A 26944-nucleotide genomic window follows, 5' to 3' on the forward strand; every position below is an offset into this window, starting at 1 on the left:
GGATTAAGAGAGAACGTCCTCAACTTTATAAAGGTCATCTATGCAAAACCTAGAATTGCATGCATAATCATGAAAGATTTAATGCTTTCCCCCAAGCAAGGATATTTAATTTTACCACTCCTATTCAACTGAGCCAGTGCAATAGATAAGAAAAAGGAAATAAAAGGCACTCAGATTAGAAAAGAAATAAAATCATATTTATATACAGAGGATGTGAATGTCTACACAGGAAATCTCAAGGAATCTACAACAACAAAACTAGAATAAGAAAGTTTAGTAAGATTGCAAGGTATAAGGTCAATATATAAAAATCAATTATATGTCTATATGCTGGCAATGAACAACTGGAAATTGAAATTTTTTTTGGAAATTGAAATTTAAAAAACCCATTTACAGTAGCATCAAATAATATAAAACACATAAGGATAAATCTAAGAAAATACGTGCAAGTTTTGTACACTAAACTACATAACACTGCTGAGAGAAATCAAAGACCCAAATAAATGCAGGAAAATACCATGTTCATGGATTAGAAGACTCACTATTGTTAAGATGTCAGTTCTTCCAAAATTGATCTATAGATTCGACACAATTCAAATCAAATTCTCAGCATACTTTTTTTTTTTTTTTTTTTAGAAATTGAGAAGCCCATTCTAAAAATTGTAATAGAAACTAGAGTAACAAGAACAATTTTGAAAAAGAAGGACATGGTAGGAGGGCTCACTGCCTGGCTTCACAGTTCACTAAAACACTGCAGAAATTAAGACGGTGTAGTGTTGTGAAAGGATAGACATAAATCAATGGACTAGAATACGGAGTCTAAAAGTATGCATATATATGTATATATACATATATTCAATTGATTTCTGACACAGTGCCAAAGTAATTAAATGGAGAGAGGATGGTTTTTCAACAACGATGCTGGAAGAGTTGGACATTCATATGCAAAAAATAAATAAAACTAAATCTTAACTCATATCTCACAACCATATAAAAAATTAACTTGAAAGAATCATAGACCTACGTGTGAAAACTATGCAACTTCTAGGATAAAACACAGGAGAAAGTCTCTGTGACTTTGAGTTAGGCAAAAATTTCTTATACAGGACACAAAAAGCATAACTATATGTTGATACATTGAAAGTATAAACACATTTTGGTATATTTATACAGTGGAACACTTCTCAGCAATAAAAAGGAACCCAATAGAGGCCATACCACGCATGAATCTCAGGATTGTGCTGAGTGAAAGAAGCCAGTCATGCAAGTCCACATTTATATGACATCCTGGAAAATCCTTTTTTTTTTTTTGGGGGGGAAGGGGAACAGGACTTTATTGGTGAACAGTGTGTACTTCCAGGCCTTTTTTCCAAGTCGTTGTCCCTTCAATCTTAGTTGTGGAGGGTGCCGTTCAGCTTCAAGTTGTTGTCCTTTCAGTCTTAGTTGTGGAGGGCGCAGCTCAGCTCCAGGTCCAGTTGCCGTTGCTAGTTGCAGGGGGCGCTGCCCACCATCCCTTGTGGAAGTCGAAACCAACAACCTTGTGGTTGACAGCCCGCACTCCAACCAACTGAGCCATCTGGGAGCTCAGCGGCAGCTCAGCTCAGCGTGCAGTCTTCAATCTTACTTGCAGGGGGCGGAGCCCACCATCCCTTGCGGGACTCGAGGAGTTGAACTGGCAACCTTGTGGTTGAGAGCCCACTGGCCCATGTGGGAATCGAACTGGCCACCTTTGGAGTTAGGAGCATGGAGCTCTAACTGCCTGAGCCACCAGGCCGGCCCCTGGAAAATCCTTGTGGGAGAATCAGCCTTCAACTATACACTGTATATTATGGTAAGGACTGTAACTGAGATTCAGAGGAGAGAGAGAGAGAGAGAGAGAGAGAGAGAGAGAGAGAGAGAGAGAGGTTTTTAGAGGAGGATCTTCTCCCCTAATGAGTACTGACCGTCTTACAGAGTATTTGTATTCTAACAGGGATCAAACTTTACTAAAGAGATTTATCTCTAAGGGTTTATCCTCCAAGGTGGGACGATATGAGGCTTTATCTTGAAAAGTATCCTGACTCCTCATTTCTAGCCATGAAAGAGGAAAAGGAGGGTCTTTCAAAAGTATCAGGAAAAAAAAAAAGAATTACAGAGAATGAGAAGGAAAAGGAGGAACTAAAGGGACAAAACCGAGAACAAGGAAGAGATTTGAGATCTGCGACTAACAGCACACGGGAGGGTTGGCCAGCAGCGCCCCGCCAGCAGGCACGTCCACAGGGCCTTTCTGTGTCCAGTCCTTGCTGTTTATCTTTTATGAAGACTCCCTGGTATGGCTGTGGCCAAGTGAAACGGCATTTGCAGTAAATCCTCACTTAACATTGATGAAAGCTCTGCGTCTTCAAATGAAACCACGTATAACCAAACCCATTTTACCACAGGCTACTTGATATAAACAAGAGTTAAGTTCCTACAGCCCCTCATCAACGTTATCACCAAACGACGTTGAACAAAACGAGGTTATTTGAGGACCTGCTGTAGTTTATTTCGTTCATTCACAGTTGCATAGGAGCTTGCTGAAAGCCAAATGCCACTGCAAGGAGAAACTCAACATGCCTAGACGGTCACACGATGAGTCAGTGAGAACAACACAGACCTTGGCCCTTGGCCCTGGGGAACACCAGTAGACGTCAGCTGTGCTGAAAACAAGTGAACAGCTATCTCAGCCATGCTGATTCTGTAGACGTCAGATACATGTGACAATGAACCCTGGACTCATGAGCAGCCTGTCTGATTTCCACCAGCCCTGTATGTTCAGGCTGTGCACTCTTGGACGTTCACAGATGCCCCATTTTAAAAGGTAAAATATATAAGTAATTTTGATTCAATTAAAAAAAAAGAAATTTAAGCTGACGCTATTACCTCCTTTAATGGGATAAATGCCTTGGAATACCCTTGTTACTGTAATATTTGCAATATTACAATATCGTAAAAATAATTGGAACATGAAATGAAAACTGACATTTACACAACAACCTCTAGAACTTAAATGTTTATAACGGATTTATTTATAATCATCAAAAACTGGGAACAACCCAAATATCCTTCAACTGGATGAATAAACCTTGGTAAAGTCATTCAATGGAAACTACCCACAATAAGAAAGAACAAACTGCTGCTACATGAAACCAAATGGATGAATCTCAAATGAATTCTGTGAAGTGAAAGACAATCTCAGAAGGCTACATATTGTATGCTTCCATTTACATGACATTCTGGAAAAGGCAAAACTATAGAAGTGTTTTGCCATTTGGCAAAACATTGGGGATGTAAGGTGGGCTTGACTACAGAGGACAGGGAGAAATCTGGGGGTGATGGGATATTTCTGTGTCTTGACTAGGATGTCACACAACTGTATGCATCTGTCAAAATTTGCAGAACTGCACACTAAAAGGTGTACATTTTATGTAAATTGCATGTAAATTATGCCTTTAACAATGAAAAAAGAAATGCTCCGCAATACGGGACTCATGAGACCGGGAATATCATGCAACCATTAAATATTATATTATTACTTGAAGCACATTTAGGGACATGAGAAAATCCTGGTGACCAAATGTTAAGAGAAGAAGCAGGGCACCAAACTACATTTACAGTATGGTCCCCATTTTGTAAAACACATACATATCAATGACAGTGACAACAAAACACGGGCACACGTGTATGTATAGAAAAAAAGACTAGAAAAAGTACAGTTCGCCGGAAAGGCAGCAGGGTTACCTCTGGATGTCAGGGTAGGGGATGACTTTAATGTTTTTCTGAATACTCTTTTTCCAAATTTTCATCTGAATTTTTGTTCCTTTTGCAATTAAGGAAAACCATTAACATTGTTATTCGAAAATACTGTGAAGGGGCAGGAGCAGCCTGGCTCTCTTGACCTGGAAGTGGCCAATGAGCTGCAGTTGCCTTTGGGCTCAGGGCTGTTTGTCTTTATACCTCTTGGCTGGACACTGTATCCTTTGCCTATTGGAGTTTCAGCCCCCTAAAAGCTGGTGTTAGTTATCCTTTCCTCAAAAGGAGTATGTTGTACGGAATATGTTATTCCTCCCTCCCTCCCTCCCTTCCTTCCTTCTTTTCCCAGGACTTTTCACAAAGGATTTGAAGAGGTCTAAAACAATATACGGACAGTCCCCGAACTACGATGGTCCAATTTACGATTTTTCAATTGTCTGACTTTACAATAGTGCGGAAGCCATAGGTATTCGGTGGAAACCGGCTAGGCTAAGCTGGGAGGTTGGGTAGGTGAATTAAACGCATTTTCCACCTAGGATCGTTTCAACTTGCCAATGGGCTTATTGGGATGGAAGACATAAACCCCATCATACGTCACGGAGCATCTGTAATCTGAGTTTCATTGATTGGTCCAACATTGATTTTATTTTTTTCTTTTAGTTTAGCTCCACAAGCACCAGGCTAGAGAGAAAATAGAGGCCCAGTCCGGCACGGAAGAAGTTGTTAGTCAGTGGGGGAGTGCCGAGGGGTTAGGAAGAGTGCTGTGATGAGGTGCCCCAGGGGCCTTCCAGGGCAGGCAGCTCGGTAATGTGGAACTCCAGTCCTCGAATGAGTGCCACTGGGGGCAGCCACGTCCGCACTGAGTTCCAGCGCCCTCGTGGTGCAACAGCACCGCCTAGTGGGCAGGCCCTGCACTGCACTGCCGAGTCGGGAGCTAGCACGCAGCTGTGTGGTAGCTGTGGTACCTTGGGCAAGTTACCTAACCTTTCTGTGCCTCAGGTTCCTCACCTATAAAAATAAGATTAATAATATTTACCTAGTTCGTGGGGCTGCTGTGAAGATTCAATGAGTTAATGTTGACGAGTTCAGAACAGGGTCTGGCACCAAGTGAAATACAAATGTTTACAATTATTCCCATTTTATAGATGAGCAAACCAAGGCTTAGAGAAAGTAAATACATGTATGCTCAAGGTCAACAACTATTAAGGTCACACAGGTGGAGCCAAGTGTGAGTGCAGGAAACATGACCTCACAGTCCATGCTTTGAATTATCGACTTCATTTTTATGCTTTTATAAGATTGTCATAAAGTTTCAGAGGAGAAGAAAAAAAATTTGTGGTCAGATTTTAACGTGGAAAATCCAGCCTCCTTACTTACAGCTTCATATATGGCTGAGTGTAGGCTTGAAGGAAGCATGCATGCCCAGCAACTGGCTGGGAAGAGTTGGAGTGTCCATCTGGGGTGCGCAAACCTGGGTTACCGGCTTGAGTTGGCAAGGTGTTCGGGCTGCAGAACGCTTCCTCAACGAGGTCCCTGTACTGGTGTGTCTTATCAAGCACTTTCCTACCCCTGACCTCACGTGACCACGAGCATGGGAAGACAGGAATCACCTCCCCATTTTCCAGATGCAGAAACTGAGGGTCAGAGAGATGAAGGGCCTTGCCTGAGGACATGCAGCTCAGCAGTGACACAAGGTGCCCATCTGACCCCGGTAGGAGACGTCTCCCCAGCTGCCACCTAACCCTCCCTGCCCCTCGCATGGGAATCACAGGAATAGCCCAGGATGGGAAGTCACATTGGACTCATGTCCCTTGCTCCCTGGGTTCTCTTTGTCTATATTGTATATTGTCCCCACCTCCTTGGCCAGACTCTGGCTGACCACTCTTGGGGTCCCCAGGGCCCAGTTCCTGTGCCCCACAGCTGGGTTAGGAGTCTCCCCGTCCCCTAAACAAATCAAGGAGCACATGGAATTACTGGTAGAATTGCTTCGGCAGCGATTGGGAGGAGTGGTTCTAAGTGTGGCCTGGAGCAGCCTCTCCTCGGGCCTTGTTAGCTGTGCAAGCTCTGGGCCCCACCCCAGCCTAGTGACTCAGAAACCCTGGGTTGCGGCCCAGCACACTGGCTTGTAACAAGCCCTCCGAGTATCCGAGAACCAGCAGTTTAGACAATAGCACCTGCTGTTTCGAGTCGGCACCAGGGTTCAAATCCCAGCTCTGCCTCCGACTTACTGTAAGGCCTGACGCAGGTCAAGCCACCTCTCTGGTTTGTCTCCTCATCTGTACAGTGGCGCTCATACACTGTGAGCGGATTCATGGGACCCTTTGCGGGAAAGGGGCTCTGCACGGGGCCCGGTGTGCAGCTGGGAGACATTAAGCCCGAGGCTGGTTGGAAGCAGCAGGCTGAGAAACTGACCGTCCTGATGGTGCCAGGGTCAGCCTGGGCCTCTGACCCTGTGGTGGCCCTGGCCTTGCCTGGCAGGAAATGAGCCTCAAATCTCAAACAGGTCCGGCCAGATTCAGCACTGCCTGGGTCTGCCCTCCTGGGGCAGTGGAGCCACCTCTATCCGTGGCCCAGGTGTGTCCAGTGTGGGGGCCCAGGTGTGTGCACTGGGCGGCTGTGGAGCTGCCTGCATCCTGGCCTGGGCCCCTCTGCTCGCTCCCACCATAGAGATCCAGCCTGGAGGTCCCTGCCTGCCCCTCTGGGAAAACTGATGTCCTCCTGCAAGTGTGTGGGGAGGGGCCGGGAGGGGCTCAGGCCTGCCTCACTTAGGGCGGGTGGGGGGCAGTCACCACCCCAGACAGCGGCGGTGTGAGAAGGTGAGGTAGCACCTACAGGGCAGGGTGCCTGCCTGGCAAGGTGTCCTACTCCTGAACAGGCCAAGGTCATCCCCCACTTGAGGGAAACTGAGGCTCAGACTCAGGCACCTGCTTCAGGCTTCAGACCCCATGGGATGGAGGTCCTCTCCAGCCCATCTGCAGTGCTTCCTGCCAGAGGTGGGGTAAACAGCTCACGGACCCCCAGGACCTCGGCCCTGAAGGCCTTGGGACCATTTTTCCTGATTTTCTGAGGCTTGTATGATCAGACTCTCAGGGGACCATCCTCACCCGCCCCACCCCCACCATTCCCACCTGGTGTCAGAATGACTCCATCCCTCCCTGGCCAACTGGAAGGTGTGGAAGGGGCAATCAAGGATAGCAGAGGGTCCTGGCTGGGGACCCAGAGAATGGGGTGTCCCTCATAAGCACAGTTAGTCACCTCCAGTGGCTGTGGCCTTTCAGCCCTTACTGGCACCCTCTAACTGGGAATTTCCAGCAGGTGCCAGTTTCCTGGGGAAACTGAGGCACAGAAAGGTGAGTTCAGGCGCCCAGCTCACCTGTGGGAGCCACGGCAGGAGTGGGCGGGTGGGCAGTGAGGCCCGTCAGGATTACTTGCAGATCTGGGGGCGATAGGAGGCCGAGAAGGGCCTTGCTGAGCAGAGGTTTTGTCAGACTGAGGGCGCCCGCTGCCCCTCTTGCTCCTCCCGGTCAGTGGGGAACCAAAGATAGGTGTGCCTGTAAGAACCCTGCAGCTGTGAGCTGGAATCCAGTTGTCATGGGACCTTGGGCAATTCACTGGCGTCTCCAGACCTCCTGTGTCCTCTTCTGCAAAGTGGGATGACTCCAGCCTCCCCTTGGTCTGCTGTGACAATACATGAGCTCACCAAGTGCCCCGGGAGCCTGCTCTGAGCCCTCCCTTCTGCCCAGTCCTACCTCCGAGGCTGCTGGCAACTCCAATGGCCTCCAACTCATCACCCGTCAGACCAGGTGGCTGGATGATGAAGATTCATCCTGGGCCCTCTGTGAGCCAGAAGTGACACTGCAATGGCAGCTGTCCCCCTCACCCCTCCTGGCTCCCCTGGGAGGGCCCAGTGCTCGAGTGGGTGCTTTTTGGGGCAGATTTACCAGGTTTTGTGCGTCGGCCCTCACCTCTCGTTTCTCGCTTCACCGGGCCTCTTTTCTCCTCTGTTCACCCCCGTGAGGGTGGAGGCTCCACAGGGGTTTTACTCAGTACCAGGGACCCACTGGGACTCCTCAGGTAAGCCTGGCTCTTGGAGCCTGTTTCCTGCTCAGTCAAATGGAAATGGGGACACTCTCCCACCCCTGGGGTGTTTGGAGATGGGCACATTCCTGCAGACAATGTAAGAGCAGAGCCCAGGGCCAAGCGCACAGCAGGGGCTCGGGATGCCTCTGCTGTTTGGGCCTCAGGAGGGAAGAAGTGGCAGCCTTCGGGACAGCCTCCCCCCCTCCCAGGGGCTCAGGTACCTCAGAATCCCCCTCTGGCCTGGCAGGGGCAGTGGGACTGGGGCATGGCCCCTGGGCGGCAGTCTGTGCCCAGGGTCTCATCGGGCTCCAAAGCGAAAGTGCAGATGAAGCCTCGTCCCCCAGCTGCTGTGAGCGTGAGGCACACACTGTCATACTCGCGAGGTCAACTGTTTATTGATTTTATTTTCTAAAATACTATACATTTAAAGAAACTTCTGAACTGAAAAGACTTGACAATTTTTGGTAATCTGTAGCAAAGGAATGAGGATTTCTGCTGGTTAGTCTTCAAGATAAACACAGACACACACTGACTTCCCGAGCAAGACACCGAGCTCACTGGAGACACCGAGTAAATGCACAGCTGGTGACAGCGGTGGCCGTGTCACCAGTGTCTGAATCACCAGAATAACAGTTCTCCTGCCTCACGAGTACAGTGTAGCTTCCTGCCGCAGCGCATCTGCTCCCTGATGACTAAGGACGCAGAGGAGACCCCTGTGCTATGGGGTGACACCCCGCCTGCCTGCTCACGAGGAACACAGATGACTGGACTCTGCTGGCAAGACCTGGGGGTTTGCAGTGTCCTGCTGTGGAGGGGACGACGGCTGGCAGTGAGGACAGACTCCCCTCCGGCAGTCTCCACTTCAGGGAGGCCCAGCCAACCAGCCAGGCCTGTGCAGTTTACAAATTAAACCCACTGTCAAGAGCCTTTAAATCTCATTAAAACAGTAGACAAGCTCTTTAGATTCTCTGGATATCAAATAATATATACAGATATACACCGAGACGTGACTTTATGTCTAACAGGAACCATCTGAGAAGTTCATCTTCTACTTTTAACCTTCCAAATAACAGAGAGAAGTGTTAATTTGCAAGAGCTAAACTTGTTTTTCCTCTTTTCCTCGTTTACTGTTTTGCTTTTCTGTGAGAGTTAAGTTTTCAGCATGAACAGAGCGGAACTTCTTTAAATGTGGTGCCTGGGGAGCACTAGGTACGGTTACACCCGACACCCACGTGCAGAGCGATCCCAGTGGGAGCCTGACCAGAGCGTGTCCCCATCTTCCGCTGCAAGCTCTGTGGAAATGAGCGGGGCAGTGGCACAGTCGGTTAGCGGTACAGCACAGACACAGACGTATCATTTCCTCAAGCCTGGCGTACGTCAATCTGTGCCATAATTTAAGTATATAAACAGGTAACTGTACACAGCCTTTAAATTAAAAACCTCAGAAAATGGCATGTAAATTTGTTCATTTAAGTTGCGGGGGAGGAGACGCATCAGCGAAAGGAATCTGTGGAACCCACCACTGAGGCGGAGGAGAAAGACAAGGTCAAGGGTATACAGACCCATGATAAGCCGAGACACACACTGAGCGGGGGCGGGGAGGGCCGGCGATGCCTGGTGTGCCGTCGGCCTGTGCTCGGGCCTCCCATCTGCGCTGTGGAGAGGCTGCCAAGTCCCAGGTGAAATGACCGGCTCGTCTGTCTTCCAGAGACACCATGAAGCCAAGAGCAACGGAACCATCATCTTTTGCAGGGAAAGGAGCAGATGCCCACACGGCCAGCTGGGGCACAGGGTTGCTGCCCATGCCGATGGCTAACAGACTTCCTGGGACCACAGCCTCCACCCCTCCGCCAGCCAGCCCACCGGGCTGTCACTGGATCGCCTCGACGTAGTTTGCTGGGTACAGGCCAACCTGTCCGTTGTCCAAGCGTCCCTTGCACCAGCCCTGCTCATCCTCATCCTCTATCTTGGTCAGCTCATCCCCTGCAGGACAAAAAGGGCAGGTCTTGGTGAGCTGGCAGGTGACACACTGACCCCTGGGACAGAGTCTCCCCCATGTCTTAGCCCCCTCACTCGGCCCACGGAGTCGGGGAGGGTCTCTAACGTGGATGGAAGGGATGAGCAGTCTCCTAGGGGGGAAGGTGGAGCGAGGGCCTGGTTATTTCTCTACTAAATGGAGGTGAAGCTGCATTCTCAGGGGCCTCTGAGAGCTCTAAGGAGGTATCTCTCACACAGCGACCTGGAAGCGAGCAGGTCTGATGCCACCAGGCTCCCAGCGACTTCAGAGTTAAAAGCCGCCTTTAGCCCTCTGCCTTCCTGACGGTCCCGGCCGGGTCACAGGAGCCCTTTCACAGGGTTACGCCACCGCCCTCCCCTGGGCCCTGGCCGCCCGCTCTTCACTTGTTGCCATGGTCTTGGGCCTTCCTTTAATCTGGGTCCAGACTGTAGGCTGTGGGGGGGGTGGGCACCCATCATTCTATCCGCAGCACCCTGCTCAGGGCGTGTCCTCTAACTTAAAGCACCAATTCCTCCCGACACTCTGGTTCTAGAATCTCCCCAGGGTTCCGTGTAGGCAGTTTGATTTATCTTTTCTTTGTTCAAACATGAGGGAACCCCTACCTCGGGGCAGGCCCTGGGGGGTGAAGGAGACACAGAGATGACAGACAGATGGAGCGCTGGTCCCTGAAGGAGACAGACCCAGGACAAGGACCACAGGTGTGATCAGGCTGTGGTGGCGGAAGGTCCAGGTCTGGCCTATGCCCGTTCAGAGCGGACAGAGCAGCCCAGAGCAGGGGACGGTGAGGAGCCGCAGGGGGTCTGGCGCGGGGCGTGGGCGCCGCCAGCTCAGGCTGCCTTCTCCAGGACCGGGCAGGCTTGGTCTATCGTTCAGTTGGCAGCTTTGTTTTTTCTCACTGGCATTTGGTCCATTTTGCAGGCTTAGTTGCAGTTTTTCTCCCAGGCAGTCATGCCTTGTCTAGCCAAACCTCCCTGTTATGTAGCGGCCATACTCATTAGGACACCTGGGGCTGCCGGGCTGTGGGGTTCGGCTCCAAACCGGGCTCACGGGCTGAGGCCTGGCAGCCTGCTCCGCCCCCAGGCCCTGGTGCCCTCAGCTGGGGACAGGGTGCTATGGGGACAAAAGGGATGCAGGACGAGTGAGCCCTCAGTAAACTCGCATGTGAGATGATTACTCATCCCGGGGCTGGCCCAGGTGGGCCCAGGCCACTTCTGTGCATCTCACTTAGCAACACCAGTAGTGAATGCAGGGGCTGCAGCGTGGGCGACACGAGGGGCATACTTCAGTCTTGTCCCATCCCCCCTGGCAGGGCCTACGCTGTGACCGCTGGTTCTCTCATCCCGCCCTCACAGGCCACTCGGCTCCCGGGTGCACAGCCAGACACCAGCAAGGTGGTGCCTCCATTTGGTGAAAAGTGCACCTCAGACCCGGGGACGTGGAGAGCAGCCAGAGCTAAAGACAGAAGAAAGCAGCACCAGCTGGGAACTAACGTCACATCGTGAAAAAGAAAAATAATGCAGAAACCAGACAAAACCGATAGGAGAGCTTCCAAGTTGCCTAAATGTGAACTGGTGACTAGAAACGTTCCTTTCAGTCAGTTTGCTTCTGACGGTTCACTTGTAGCAGAAGGAAACATTTGAAATCTATAAAATTGCTGACAGATCCAATAGGTAAGATTGAGAAAGAATTAGAAAATCAATCAATGAACAAAGTGGGGGGAAATCCCAACTGAAGACATCAGAAAACTGGACAAGGTGTTTAAAGGCACCTTTCCACAACCGGCTGAGGCGCCGATGACCAACCCTGTGGCCAAGTGTCTGGGGACAGCAGGCTGGCCTGCTGAGTGTGGAGGGAGGGCGGCTGGCAGCCCCTCTCCAGCTCCCTGAAGGATGCAGCCCCCCCACCTCCTCACCAGCTGGGGTGGAGTGGGGGAGTCGGATGTGGGGGTCTGTCCCAGAGTGTAACCTGAGCAGAGGGACACGTGCCAGCCTTTGCTGGTTGAATTCTGGCCCAGCCTCCCTTTGAGGGGTGGATGCCGGCTAGGGGGTGGCTTCAAGGAAGGGACAAAGCAAAAGAAGGAGCTTGGCTCCCTTTGGGCCCATTAGGGTGCTAGGCCGCTCAGGCCTCTAAGACGGGCCCTAAGTTTTCAATCAGTGTTGCAACCCATCTTGGTGAAGGGCAGCCAGCATTTAAAAAAAAGACACAGCATAGAACATGTCTGCATGCGGACACACAGTCGGGATCCAGGCTGTTCCATAAACCCAGGTCTCAGTTACTGGCCATGGAGGTGAGTGGGTGGGAAACGTGAGCACAGCAGGGCTGCAGGAGGCAAGTGTGAAAGGTGCTGCCCCCAGACGAGACTCAGCTGGCCCAGGGCTCGCTGAGGGCTACGCTGGGGCCCGGGCAAGGTGGCTCTGCCACGGGCGCCTCTGGAGAAGACTCTTCCCTTGGGGACCTCAGGGCCAGCTGCTTGCAGAGCACGTCTGGGGGAGCTGGGCCGTCCTGCCCACCAGCATCTCCTGCTCCCGGGCCCTGCTGTTCCCAGGCCTCGGCCAGCTGGGGCGACGTCTTGGGCAAAGGCACCGCGCACCTCACTGTTGCTAAGCTCGGGCACCGAGCACCTGTTACTTTTGAGACGGGGGTGGTGGGAACCGGAAATGAGACCGGAAGGAACTTTCCCAGGCTTGACGTACAACAAGCGCCCGCAGGTGGGAGCCCTCGCCTGGATGCAGGGGGAGCCCACCTACCGGCCTTGAAGCTCAGCTCGTCGTGCTCCTGCCCCTCGTAGTCGTAAAGGGCCCGCACCCGCACTTCCGTCCCTGAGGTGGCATCCTCGTCAAACGGATTCGAGTCCCCATTGGCGTCCGTGGAGGAGAAGGGGTTGTTGGACTCGTCGTCTGACCAGTCAGCGGGGTAGCCCTGCGTCTTCTCGTAGCTGCTCACGCTGCAAGAGAGGGTGGAGCCGGGGCCTGAGCCGGGCTGGGCTGGGGGCTCCTCCGCAGGAGCACAGCGCCGCCGTCAGGCTCCCTGCGGGGCCGCACGGGCGCCCCCCAGAGGCAGGGCCGCGCCGCCCCGCAGGCCCGTCTTCCTGTGCTGGGCCTTGACAAGGGTTAATGGAGGACAGAGAAAAAGCAACCACAGGTTGTTAACTGGCGCCCCCTCCCCGAGAAATCCAGAAGCCAGAGACTGTCCACGGCTGGCAGCTGGGCCGCCGCCTGCGGGCCTCATGCATGGCTGTGAGTGCCGAGGGGCCGAGACCCTGCACAGAGAGGAGGAGGAAGACAGAGCGAGCGAGGAGGAAACCAGAGGGAAACGTTTGTTCACCAACTTTTTGGCCTTAACGTCCTCCTTCTCACTGACGGTGCTGCCCGTGTCATCCTCATCCTCGAAGGGGTTGTAGCTGGACAGGGACTGCGCTGACCGTGCGGGGTTGCTCGGGACACTAAGGTCGCTACGGGGAGAGAGAGAGCTTTCAGGGGACCCCAGCTCAGGCCCCTGCGGCCCTGATGCTCCCAGCTGCAGGGTCACAGGGCCAGGGGCGAACGGGACAATCGGGTGGGAGGTGTGTGTCATTAGAGCAGAAAGGCTGTATCAGCAAAACCCTGGGCAATGCTGTGGCTGTTACACACGCCTCAGGTGTCTGAGAGAGAACAAGGCTTCCATCTGCCCTCCTGGCGCCCGGACGCAGTCAGCCCCGAACAGGAGCCCGGGGTGGAGCACACAGGAGTCTCCCCACAGCCCTCCCCACCTGGCCTTCATCCCCACTGCTGGGAGCTGGCAGGCCTGCCCGCCAGCCTCTGAGGCTCAGCCGGCCTAGGGAGGGTGACAGCCTGCGAGGCTCGGAGGCCTGCTGAGGAGAGCAGGAGGGAGGCGCCCGGAGCTTTCCACACCCCACAGCACAGCACACCCTCCTTCTGACTACCAGGGGTTCCAGCGGCCTCCTCCCCAGTTCTTCTGGACCTGGAGTTTCCAAAATCAGCTGTGAGTGCCGAGGAGCCGAGCCTGCTGAACAGCCCCTTCTAGGGATAAAGAACCCCTTTTGTGTTCCAGAGGGAGAAAACCCATCTGCGCAACTGTGCCAACTGCCTACCGTGTACCAGGCCAGGGAGGACCAGAGAGAAGTTAGACCCAAGCCCGGCCTGAGGACTGACAGCCAGGGGAGATGGGATGAAGTGCAGAACAGGTGGTAAAGGAATAAGACAGGCCCCCGAGAGCCCCGCACGCCCCATGCAGCTCTGAGCTGATGGACCCAAACACTAAGTCACAGGGCAGGGCTTCTGCGGCCAGCACCACCTCTGCCTCCAAGCCAAGGGCTGCATGGACAGGGCACCCGGAAAGATGGATGGACAGTCAGAGCTGGGGAGGGGAGGGGAGGAAAAGCCTCAAATGACACCAGAGTGACCCCAAGTGGCCTCATTGGCTTTAGGCCTGGTGAGGGGTACTGGAGCCAAACCCGCTCGCTGCCTACACCTGGGCCACCGTCTGAGACCAGCAGGCCCTCCTCCCTCCTCGGTACCTTTCTCTAGCTGACTTCCTGAGGGGCCTGGTGCTGGGCAGGTGAATTTGTGCAGCAGCCCTGGCAGCCTAGACCCCTGCCCAGGCGCTCCCCTCCCCAGGGTGGTCTCTCATCCTCCGACTCCCGTCCCCACTCACGCAGGTGCTTACTGCTCTAGTCAACAAGCACACCTGCCCAGGTGGGCACAGAGCGACCGAAAGATGACCGGCCATGTCTGCCCAGAGGGCCCTGGCAGGGGCTTCAGTGCCCGGGGCCACAGAGAGGCCCCTAGAACCTGTGCTGAGCTTCCCCGGAGGCCGTGACCACGAGATAATCGTCACGTGGTACGCCATGGGGGCCTCGGGAGGAGCAGGCTGAAGCCGCAGCTCTGCAGAGGGCAGCAGGGACACCTGAGGCCGGGGGCAGGCCCTGGGCAGCACACACCTGCCAGCAGGTCCTAATCACCTCAGTGCACCACTTCTGTCCAAACTCAGTTTCTGCAAACGATGAGCTTAGAAATAACCAAGGCTCTCAACAGAGAGGTGATTTGAAAAAGAGGACACTTGACAATGCCCCGCCCCCGCCCCCCAGGGCACCTGCATAAAGCACCGGGAAGTAAGTCCAAACCTGGCCAGGATACCTGACCCCGCCTGAAGGAAGCCACTGACAGTCACCTCCACCTGCCGGCGTGTGCCACTGGGGACACATAATGACCAGCACCTGACAGCAGCTCCTCCCCTCACTTGGGGCCCGAAGTGTGTCTGTGGCAAAGGCTTCCTTTCTGGATCTTTCCGCAGCTTCAGCACTTGATGGACAGATGGTCCTCCCCAGACAGGCCCTCGGGCCTGGCCCAGCAGAGCTCAGGTGCCCAGGGAGCATCTGGACAGGCCCAGGTGTCCAAACTAGGGGCGTCCCAGCATGTGGAGAGGGCCCAGGGGATCTTTCCCAGGGAGGCAGGCTGCCCTGGACCCACCTGCTGGGCTTGCTCTGCAGAGTCTGGTCGCCCGTCTGGTTGATGCCAGTCAGGGTGACACCGTCAGTGGCCTTCTTCTTCTCTCTCCGGCTGAGAGTTCGATTCATGTCTGCGGACCACTCCTGCACAACAGCCACCGAGGGAGAGAAGGCAGGAAGTTCATGTGCCTGAGGCCACGTCTGTCTAGACCACTGGCCGGGGGCTTGGCCCCGAGCTGAAGACCCTTCCCGTCTATGCCCTAAACTGTCTGGTTCCCAGGGAGGCAAGAGAGCTGGCTGCAGGGGCCTGAGCAAGCCAGCAACAGGGGCATGGAACCCTGGGGTACAAACAAAATCGGGCTGGGTGGCTACCGCCTCAGCAAAGGGCAGATAAGGTAACCGACCACTCAAGTCTCCAAAGGGCGGCGCCCACCCCTGGCGCTCTCTGCTGCCCTAGAACATTTCCTTTGTGATCTGAACATGTGCAGGGGGAGCTAACAACACAAAGCGAAGTGTTTTCTCCCCAAAGGTTTGCTATGTGAGCAGCTGTTTACCGACTGCCCTGGAAAACATTGGGGAGGGGGGGTGCTTTATAGCATGATTTTCCAGAAAAGCATGTGTGTGGGCATGTTTAATGAAGACTACGCCCATTATCAAACAGCTCTAAGTTAATAAGACTTGGTGTGACTGAGACCCTAGCTTTGCTCACGTGTATTAAGTTACAGAACCTCAAGGTTAGACGCCATCTTAGAAACATCAAATCTAACCTGTCAATTTCTCAGTGGAAGAAACCAAGACCCAGAGAGAAAAAGTGACTTGTCCACACAGAGTTGGTGGCAGACCTGGGCTCCTGACTCCAGACCAGGTCATCTATTTGTTTAATTACCTTCTTAATTCAAATAAGATGACTAAGAACTTCAGCGTCCCCACAGTGACCTTTTGAATAGAAATCTGTCCTGACTAGATGGCTGACAAGGGCCAATATGGTCTCCCCTAGCTGACCTTGAAAGGAAGAGTCAGCTGTCAACTTGGACGACAAAAACAGCAGGCTGAGGGCAGCCGGATGCTCAGTGGGTTAGAGCGCGAGCTCTCAACAAGGTTGCCGGTTCAATCCCCGCATGGGATGGTGGGCTGCGCCCCCTGCAGCTGAGATTGAAAATGGCGACTGGACTTGGAGCTGAGCTGCGCCCTCTACAACTAGATTGAAGGACAGCGACTTGAAGCTGATAGACCCTGGAGAAACACACTGTTCCCCAATATTCCCCCATTAAAAAAAAAAAAGTGATACTTGAATCAAAGGAAAAAAGAAAACCAAATATCTAGAAAAACAACAATAAAAGCAGCAGGCTGAACCACCACCATGGTTCTTTACCAGGACACATTGCCAGAACCAGGCTATGGACACCACACAGACCCACATGGGCTGCACACACACTGTAGGAAGTTTAGAATTCAACATGTTAGCCATAAAGTTGAGACTTACTTCATCCTTGTGGCATGGAAAATAAAAACAAATAATTTCATTAGCGAAAGGCAAGCATGATCCCGTAAGAACTGTGTGTGCCCCAGGAGGGCACTGGTTCCCAGCCCACGGGACCCACAGAGAGAAGGGCTACCTGCAGGCTCTGGCCCAGACACCCACACCAGTGAGACAGTCTGTCAAATCTTCTTTCCAGACCATTCTGTTCTCTGGGTGTTGACCACTGACAGACAACGCGAAGGGATGGGGGTGGAGGTGGGGGAATTTCACAGGTGATTCCCCAGCCACTCCCAGAGCAGTATAAACACTCCCTGTGGGGTGAGATCCCAGCTGTGTGCACAAGACGTGTCATCAATTGGCTTCTTCCCAGTGTGCCATCACGGGGGGCTGGGGCGTGGGGAAGGGGATGCTGTGTGTTTTCTCCTCTACGTCCACTTCCACTCGGGAAGGAGGCCCCCGGGCCTGTGCTTTATCCCAGTGCCTCTGTGGAAGGGGCACGGCCTGCTCTTGGCCTCCTGTGGGGAGCAGATGTCCTAGAAATGGTGTGGGGGTGGGGGCCAGGCGTTGCTCAGCTACATGGACCCACACTGTCATCTGGAGCAGTTTTCTTAGGAAACTCCAGAAAACAGAGGCACACATGTCACGACTGACAACTACAGGCTAAGATGGGGCCAAGTGGGCTTCTGTGTGGTGGGCCCAGGGCCAGCACCTAGCATGGAGGTCACTGAGCCCCCAGCCACCTGAGGAGACAGCTGCTGCTGTCATCCCATCTTACACAGGGGAAGACTGAGTCACAAAAGGGGCAAATGACTCACTCAGCATCCCACAGCTGGTAAGTAGTGAGGCGGAACCTGACTGCAGCCTGCGCTCTGGCTGCTACTGAGCAGGGGAAGCCACTCGACGCGAGGCCAAGGCAGAGAGAGTCACCTCCAGCACCCTGCCAGGAGAGGCAGCTGCCGCAGCCCCGCGAACCCTCCCAGCACAGGAGGGGAGAGAACAAGGTGGCAGGACTTGTGGCCACTGCCTGCTCTGCTACCACCTGTGTGGGAGGTGAGGGAAGGGGGCCTGGTGACCCAATCCTAGCGCTGGAAGAGTCTGAGCTCCCCAGGCATTTTGCATGTAACGATACTGGAAGGCTCGGACCCATGAAAATGGGCAAAGTTAATCCTGAACCAAAACTGGGTGAATGTACTGTCGGAAATAAGGACAAGTCCCCGCTACACACTGAGGTAACACCCCCTTTGGTCCTAGACAGGAAACCACGAGGCAGCGCCCTTGGCCCGCCCGGCCTAGTGGGCACTATGCCTGCTCCCTCCTGCCATCCCCCAGGGGGCGGGGCAGGGAACCGGGTCTGGCGTGTCCTGCAGCTCCTGGGACTCACCATGAGGGAATGCCCATGCCCAACAAGTGCCCACCAAAACCTTATGGAGAAGGAACATAACCGCACCTTCCCTAGAGATTCGGGAGGCCTCAGGGACGCCCGAAGCCCCGGCACCAAGCATCAGCTTCCTTCTAGCATGGCCGGTAATGGCTGCCTCATAGACGGGCAAAGGCCAACACAGAAGTGGACCGAGAAGGCAGCGTATGACTCGGCCCTGTGGGCCCGGCCCTGCCAGGCTGCCAGGGTCACGGCACAGCCTCCTCTTACCTCAAACTGCGGCCAGTTCATGGACATGCCCGGCCCGTGGTTGGCTCTGAACCACCTCAGGTCCTCCACCGCGTCTGCAGCTCGGATGTTCTGCTCCAGGTCGCGGTAAATGGTTTTGTAGCTAAATCAGAGAGAGAAGCATGACTTTTGGAAGGCAGGGATGGCCACTGTCCATCGTAGCAGCAGCTGACTTCACTGCAGATCAGGACGCCCCACCCTGGCTCAGCTAGGGGGTCATTGGGCCACAGACAGGGACAAACCACCACCAAGGTGTGGGAGCCCACAGCGGTGGCTTCTGACAAATCCGCTTTAAGTCACCAGGTGGTGACAACTTGGCTCTGCTCTGTGTCAGATAATGCAAAGGTGCCAGCACCTGGGCGACACGCGCTCCAATCCAGGCGGTCCCATTTAATCAGGTCTAGAATCGAGTGTCAGGCACCTTCCTCCTCATCGTTTCCGCCAAGCTGGGAAGTTGCCCCTCAGCCGGGCGAAAGCAGCGGGCGAGGCTGCAGCAGGGCCCACCTGCCCCCTGGGCCGGGCAGGCCTCCTGCCCGACAGCTCACTCCAGCTCGCCTTCCTGGGAAGCTGACCATGTCCGACCACTGCGGGGCCTGCTATGTTCACTGCTAATCTGCATGGCTGGCAAGTCATTTACCCTCTCTGGGCCTCAGTTTCCTCCTCCATTGAGTGGTCATAAGGCCACCTGTTACGGGTTGAACTGTGTTCTCCAAAAGACATGTAAGTCCTGAACCCCAGAACTGCGGAATGTGACCTAATTTGGACATAGGGTGTTACCTGCCACATAGTGGTCATCAAGTTAATGAGACCATTAGGGTGGGCCCTAATCTACGGACATCTTTCTATAAAAAAGAGGCGAGGCGATTTGGACACACACACACAGAGGGAAGATGATGTGAAGACACAGAGAGAGAAGACGACCACGTGACTAAAGTGATGCGTCTACAGCCAGATGGCCAAGGAGTGACAGCAAACAGCAGGGGCTGGAAGAGGCAGGATGACCCTCCCGGAGCTGCCGGAAGGAGTGCGGCCCCGCCCACACCTTGACTTCAGACCCGGCCTCAGAACTGCGAGAGGAGACATTTCTATTCATGTGAGCACCCAGTGTGTGGTATTTTGTTCTCGTGGCCCCCAGACAGTACTGTACCACCTGCTTGCCAGGGTGACTTGGCGGATGGAGTGAGGGCAGGGATGGCAACTGGGACGAGCACTGACGTGGCCTCTGCTCCACACAGGAGCTCAACAGCCCTGGCCCAGCCCAGGTGTAGCCTCAGGCAAGTCACTCATCCTCCCTCAGCCGCTGCTTCCTCCTCAGACAGGGAATGATGCCACCTACTTCACAGACTGTCATGAAGACTAAATGGTGGCAGCGTAGCTCTGCAATAATTGTTGCTTTCAGATTTTTTATACAGGAGACAGACGGAATGTAGTTTCCTTGAACAAGCCTTGACTGGCGAGTTGATTCTAAACAACGCTGCTCTATAGATGACAGAAGTCTACGTCTAGGGTTAGCCCAGAACTCTGCCCTGACAAAGGTGTCTCGGGACCAAAGACAGGAAAGTGTGGGAGAAATATCCGGGCTCCCAAGTCATGATTCAGTGCTGAGTCTCCGAGGTCTGTGCTGCCCGGCTCAGAACCTCTGAGAAGTCAAGGACAGAGCTGGCCGCCAGCTGCTCTGGATGGAAAGGCCTCATAAGGGGCCTCAAAGTCAGCCCTGATTGATTTCAAATACACCAACTGTGGCTGGTCCGAGCCACGGCGCCCCCTTCCTGCCCAGTACTGTACCTAGAGCTGGCAGAGCACGGCCCCCTTATCGCGTGGCAAGAGGCCGTCCAGCTCAGGGCAGTGACCAGCTGATCTGGGCAGTGGCAGACGGGCTCAGCAGACGGGCCCCCCGGGCAGGAGAATTTTACTGTGAGCAGACCTTCTGACAAACTGCCATCCCAAGTCTGCACAGCAGCAACTGCGCTTTACTCGAAAGCGACGTTCCCCTGACTTCCTGGCAATGTGCTTTTAGCTAAAGGGACACTTACTTGGCCACATTGGACAGGTCTAGGTGCTTCTGAACCTCGAGCAGCACTTCTCGGAAGAAGCGCAGGCGTTTCTCCTCGAACTGCTGGCACTGCTCAAACACCTGCTCCATGTTCTCCATGTACTGGGGGGTGCCCTGGTCCAGCTCCTTCAAGGACTTCTCATACTTCTCCTTGGTCTACAAGACAAGCCAGACGCTGCACGCTGAAGGGTCACTGCCATTCGGCCCAACACCCTCTGGCCAAGAGAAAGCGAGCCAGGCTCTACACTACCTGGGTCCTCCCCGCTCTGTCCTTTTCCGCCACTTCTGAATTCATCAGCATCTAGACTTACTTATCAGGTGACACTAGTAAGCCAGCCACTTTGGGTGACTTTATAAATAAGCACAGTGAGGAGCTGTGACCCAGCCTCTGAGGAGCACCCAGACCTATTTCCTTTGCACCCCTTGACAGTGGCAGCCTCTGCCCCCCACCCTGAGAACACAGTAAAGCAGGGGGCCCAGGGCACAGGCCCAGACCCTCGTCCACATCGGCCTTCACTTCCTGGCAACTATTAAATGACACGATGCTGTCTGGTGTTTAAATCTCATGACTCAGACCTTCCAGACAGAACCCCGCCTGTATCTGCAGAGCCCTTGACAATCACCCCGTGTGATCTCCTCACTAATCCACTGCGGTGGATAACCCCCCCCCTTTGCAGTAGAAGAAACAGAAGAGCACCCCTGATTCTACATGCCTGTTCACTGCCTCTCCTTGACTGAAAGGCTCTGTCCCCACTCTCCCGAGCCCCCACAGCCTCTGCCCACACCTCCTTGGGGCTCTCACTGCTGAGGCTGCCCCAAACCCTCCCGGCTCCAGGCCCTCAAGGTCCCCGCAGTCCCAGTGCCCCGGGCTTTCCAGCGCCCTCTCCCACCTCCACCCCTGCATGGGGCCTGGCTCCACCACAGCCACAGCAATCCTTCTAACCGTTCTGGTCCTCCACACCTGTGCCCTCCCTTCTTTCAGGGGCCCCCTGCCAGCAGTGTCTCAAGCTCCTTTCTTCACCTGACTTTCAAGGCCACTGGCGATTTGGTCCTCGGAACCCTCCATACCAGCTCACACATTGGCTCCCACCGCTGACACTGACACCTCCGAGTCCCACACAAGCTGTCCCCTCCCGCTCTTGGCCTGCAGCAACCCCAGCCGCTCCAGCTCCTCGTTCCCTGAGCACTAGAGCCATCGGCCCGTTCACCCAGCGCTCAGCTCAGCTCAGCCCATCCTGAGGTGGGCACAGTGGGCTCTAGTGAGGTGAGAGGCTCATGGCGCAACCTTCTTGAGGGCAGGAGTGTGTTTTACTGATGTGCCCTCTACCCGCCCATGCAGCTAAGCGGCGCCAAAGGCTCCCGGGTGCCAGACACGTGAGCCGGAGAGGCAGATGCACTCAACACCTAACGACACGTGCGTGATTTACCTTAAGGACATCTTGCTTGCATTTTTCTACTTTGTCTTGCAATTTCTTAAGCTGTTCAGGGTTGAGGGATGGGTCCACTTTGCTATTGCTTTCTCGCGATATCGCCAACTTCTCTTCTTTGCAGGCTGCGTGGTAGGCTTTCTTTGCTGCTTCTACCTACAGGGAGAATGAGCCGAACATCGTGTTTCTGAAAGTTCAAAATCCTCGCTAGAGGCTACTCCGACTGCCGGAAGTGCTTTCAAGAGAGGAGAGAGCAGTACAAAGCTGTATGTCCAGTACAATTACAACTGGTTATAACAAAGGGGTTCATTTAACAGACGCTGACGGAACGCCTGCTGTGTGCCAGGCACTGGTCTAGGCACAAAGAACCTGGGCCTTCACAGGGGCTTACGGTCTAGCTGGGTACACATCTACAAGGAAGAAAGTACAGAGTAAATTAGAGGGCGGTAAGTGCCAAGGAGGCGAATAAAGGAAGGAAGAGAAGCGAGGGACGCCATGGTGGGGCTGGTCTGGTACCACTGCATTTACAACAGTTGGAGGAAGCCACCCTGGATGACAGGGCGCACAAACGTGAAGGTGTGGCTATCTGGGGGAGCAGCATACTAGACAGTGGGAACAGAAAACATGAAGAATGCTTCAAAGGAGAAAGCCAACCCGAGAGGGGGTAACATCGGGAGGGAGGGTTATAGGCCACACATTCTGTGTTTTAACGGCTATTTTGTATACATAACTGTACCTAAACACATACATCTAGACAGGGAGGTGTGTGTGCTTGTTTCATGGAAGCTTCCTTATGTGAGGCAAAGTCACAGATTTTATTCTGGAGAGGAGAGATGAGATGGTAGCCATGGCCTCATGGGGACAGTGTCACTACAAATGCGGCCAGACACAAGGAGGAGAAAGGGGACAAGACAGGAGCAAAGCGGGAAAGCCTGTTATAACCTGAAGACACAGGCGTGTCCGGGTCTGGCGGGCGATTCTGAGAAGGAGGAAGGCAGCACAGCTCCTGAGAAAAGCCGGAGGGCAGGGGATGGAAGGAAGTGGCACCTCTACTTGAGAAGTGGGGTGTGGGCTCCGCAAGTGCTGAGGTCGGGGGGAGGGGGGAACAGCGTGCATGTCTGACAGCCTCCAGCGAGCCAAGGCTGGGCAGGACTCAATGGCTTTGGTTGCTACTTTCAAATAAACGAATCTCAGTATCTATCATTTGCAAATATGAGAGAAAACCCCAAACAAGAGGAAGAAAAGGTGTAACGAATCTTCCCACTAGCCCAAAGGAGCTTTTACATCTCTCTAGCAGACGACTGGCAGGATTGGGGGAGGCACGATGAGTGGGTCAGAGCTCGGGTTTTGGGCTCTCTCGCCCGTATGTGGCTCTGATCCTGTTTCCTGACTACAATGGGTTGATAAGCACTAAATTGCAGTCTTGAACTTGGGTAAATGTTAGCCACTAAGGCTTCTGGCCGAGGGGTGGCCCTTTTTCTGTTTCTGATGCGAACAGCCGGCAGGAATTCCTGGAGTGGGGGAGACGCTGCTGGTGGGGAGGACTTTCCGGACAGTCACCCGCGAGGAGCGCGCGGCGCGGGGCGCGGGCTGGCGCGGAGCAACCTGTAGGGGGCGCACCGCTCACCTCTTTCAGCTTCTTGGCCCAGGGCTTCTGCGCCTTCCGAAAGCCGTCCTCGGCTTCTTTGGTCTCCTTAAAGCCTCCCATCATCTGCTTGTGGAAGGCCTCCTTCTGCCAGTTCTTGATCTTCTCGAAGTCCTCGTTCATGAGCGAGGCCTTCACCTCCAGGTGCAGCTCGCTCACCCTCTCGGCCTCCGACATGAAGGCGATCCAGGCTTTCTCCACCGTCCCGTACTGAGGCCCTGCCGGGAGGGAAGCGGTGGTCACCGGGCACCGCGGGGGCGGGGGGGGGGGGGGGGGGGGGCCCTGCGCGGGAGGTTTCCTGTCAGCCCCTCTCAGCTGTCAGGGGGATTTGAGGCCAGCAGCCAGGCTGTCTGGCTGGGAGGTTTCCTTTTGGTTGTTTCAGATATTTTTCTCTCAGTGGCTGTTCCTTTTTCAGTTCCAGGGATGCTGAAAAGAATAAGGAACTGAAGCTGCCACTCTTTTGTAAGGGAAATTGTGGGATTACACAAATTTCCTGTTTTTAAAAGTCACCAGGCTCTTTAAAAACTCAAATTTCTGAATCTTGGAAGTTTTATGGGTGTAAGGCTGGCTGCAGAAGGAAAGACCTTCTGAAATGCGCTGACCTCTCTCCCAGGCTGCTAAGTGCCCTATCGCTTCCCTCTGGGGGACTCCCCGGCACCGTGGCTCCCCGTTTACTGGACCACACGTTCTCTGGAGGGATGAGGGCTGGGACCTCTGTTATTCAGTCCCAGGAAGAGCCCGCTCAGAGCGGGAACTCGAGAACTGCCTGTCGAATGGAGGACTGTCCCTTCAGCAGAATGGAAGCCCTGTCTTGGGGGAGGAAAGAGAGTTGGAGGCAGGAACCGGCTCGGGCCCAGATGGAAATCTCTAGACAGTGGTGTGGGGGTGCCTGAGTCACCTGACTCACTGTTCTCAGGAAGGAAACTCACAATCTGGCCTGTCATTTGGTAGAGGGTGTGGGATGGCACATGAGGTGAGGGAGGGACAGAGGCTGGGGGTGAAGGTGGAAGCCCCAGGTGCTGTCTTCACAGCGCACAGGAGATGGTTAGTGTTTGCGCTGGGTCAGGACACAGGCCCTGGCGGGCGGAGGACAACCACAGGAGGTGAGGCCCTCTGAAGCCCTCGCCCCTCGTGTCTGTGAAACCAGCAGCTCCCTGTCCTGCCCAGGTCTGCACCTCCGTGGCGGGATGTGCAAGGTGAGGGGGCAAGTGCTTTGTGAACAGAAGGGACTGCACTGACGGCTGAATCCTGACAGGTGGAAACAAAATGGCAACAGCTACCATTTACTGAGGGAGCTGCGCCTGCCTCCCTGGCACCTGCCGTGCACTGATCACCGTGCTAAGCCCCACTGTGACAACCCGTTTCAGCGCCAGGGGACCGTGGTCCTCCAGGATCCCTCACCCGACGGCCTAGCAGCCCCCCTGGTTGGCTCTTCCGAGGACACTGGTTCATGGTAGAAGAACCTGCCCCTGAGAAACTCCTACTGCCTCGCTTCTGTCCCAGGAAGTCCCCTAATCAACTGAGCTCCCCCTCTACTGCTGGGACGTGTGTTGTGCACACAACGCATATCCACAGCGGCATTGTCACCAAGCTCCAGAACCTTCTGAGTGGGGTAGGGAGGGAAGGGGGCAAAACCTGTCATTTCCATTAAAATTCAAAGTCAGAAGGCCGGCCAGTGTCAGCCTCGTCCCATCTGACTTGCTACGTGGCCAAGTTCAGATCAACAGCTGTGTCAGACGCACGGTGCCGAGCGTCAGGCCTCGGATCTGATCGGCGCTGACTCCGGTTTGGGCCCTTAGGGAGCCGTTCTGCGTGAAATCGGCAAGCAGAGCGTGTCCTGTGGTGACAGGGCTGTTCGCTGCCCCGTCCTGTGCCTAAAGGAGACGGCAGGACGTCCCAGCAGCCTGGGCTTCCGGGTGACAGCACCCTGCTGCTCCCCCAAAAGAATCACAGCCCACTGCGCGACACTCTCCTGCCAAACTGACACAGGGAGGTCACCGATCTGTCCAGAGCGCCTGGGGCCTCCCTACCCTTCTCCACAAGCTGCCTCCAGCGCCGGGCCCACTCGGTGAGCTGCTGGGCATATGCCTTCTCGATGCGCGCCCGCTCGTGCAGGCAGTTCATGAGGTCGCTGCACAGGCGGTGGCCATCGTCAATCCGCTTCACGGTCCGCTTGTAGTTCCCGACCTAGGAGAAGGAAGCACGCTGTGAGGCGTGGGGCGCAGGGCAGCGGCCCACTGGCCACACCCCCCCCCCCCCCCGGAGTGGAGTGGCCTGACCCTCGCTGCTGTGCGAGCAGCCACGTGCCAGCCAGGCTCCTGATGCTCAGCCCCTCTCCCATTTGAAAAGCACCCTGCATCGTGAGGTGACCAGCTCCCCGTTTTTATTATTAGCAGGAACCCATGAAACAGCAACTCGGAGCTTCTCAACATCCACACGGCCAGTGTCCACACTCTGACATGTTAGCCAGGGAGGGAGACACACCAGCTCAGGAAGGGCTGTGATGGAGGGAAGCGAGGGGCTGCGGGCGCCCAGAAGGGCATCTCACAGACTGAGGGGCCGGGGACAGCTTCCCAGAGCAGGTAATGTCTAACGAGAGACATTTAAAATAATAATTTTCCAGTAACTCAGATTAAAATGATCTTACTCTTGGCTAAAGGCCTTTGATCCTCACGGGTATAAACAGGTTTTCAGGCTCCTTCTGCTTCAATGTCATCACATGCTGGGTTATTCTTGCTTCCCAATTACAGCAATAAACACTACTTCCCACTACTGAGCACTTACTATGTGCCAGACACCACAGTAGGTGTTTTACCCTCCAAATGCCGCCACCACCATAACAATGAGGAAGAGGAATCCCTGCCCCCATTTTAAAGACGAGGAAACCAAGGCTCAGAGAAGCTAGTTTGCCCGTCGCAGGCTCTTATCTGCTTTGCCAAGAACTAAGCTGAGTTTTAAGTACTTTTTCGCACATACGAAAGGAGAGACTAGCTCATCTAAATTATAAATAACAAAAGAATAGATGAGAAAATATTAGCAGCCAATTTGGAGTGAAAGTCAAGTGTTCAACATGTTTCATTCTTTGAGCCGCCGATTTGAAAGGACACCATGTAGCTCATACTGGGTATCAGAAATACGTATTTCCCGGAGGAAACGTGACAGAAAAACGACCTACTGTATTTTGAACCCTTCCTCCCTGACTTCAAAAATCCTAGTCAACCTTTTGTCAGCTTTACCATTTCTGAAAATTTGCTCGCCTGGCTGATAACTCTCATATTCCATCTCTGTCTCGAGTGAATCTGGAAGCTCCGGGAGAACAGGAAGGGCCAGTCCCCCACCAAACAGAAAGGTGTATGCAG

At 54.0% G+C, this 26944-nt stretch overlaps 1 protein-coding gene across 10 annotated transcripts in view; it reads right to left on the bottom strand.

Annotated features, from left to right (window-relative positions):
- Positions 1 to 8224: 8224 nt before the first annotated feature.
- The window catches only part of PACSIN2 (protein kinase C and casein kinase substrate in neurons 2), a 111517-nt gene continuing 92797 nt past the window's right edge, over positions 8225 to 26944 (bottom strand). For 7 of the 10 annotated variants that reach the window (XM_019715031.2, XM_074326490.1, XM_074326494.1 and 4 more), the window contains 9 exons: positions 25616 to 25772; positions 23568 to 23803; positions 21941 to 22096; positions 20494 to 20669; positions 18443 to 18563; positions 15337 to 15458; positions 13197 to 13319; positions 12616 to 12812; positions 8225 to 9834 (listed from right to left, as the gene is read on the bottom strand). In XM_019715031.2, the coding sequence (XP_019570590.2) occupies positions 9722 to 9834; positions 12616 to 12812; positions 13197 to 13319; positions 15337 to 15458; positions 18443 to 18563; positions 20494 to 20669; positions 21941 to 22096; positions 23568 to 23803; positions 25616 to 25772 (1401 nt within the window). In that variant the 3' untranslated portion in view covers positions 8225 to 9721. The remainder of the gene's footprint in view (positions 9835 to 12615; positions 12813 to 13196; positions 13320 to 15336; positions 15459 to 18442; positions 18564 to 20493; positions 20670 to 21940; positions 22097 to 23567; positions 23804 to 25615; positions 25773 to 26944) is intronic. The other 3 variants (XM_019715034.2, XM_074326491.1, XM_074326497.1) reach the window with 1 other exon arrangement.

This window comes from Rhinolophus sinicus, linkage group LG02 (assembly GCF_036562045.2).
Source record: "Rhinolophus sinicus isolate RSC01 linkage group LG02, ASM3656204v1, whole genome shotgun sequence".
Lineage (NCBI taxonomy): Eukaryota > Metazoa > Chordata > Mammalia > Chiroptera > Rhinolophidae > Rhinolophus > Rhinolophus sinicus.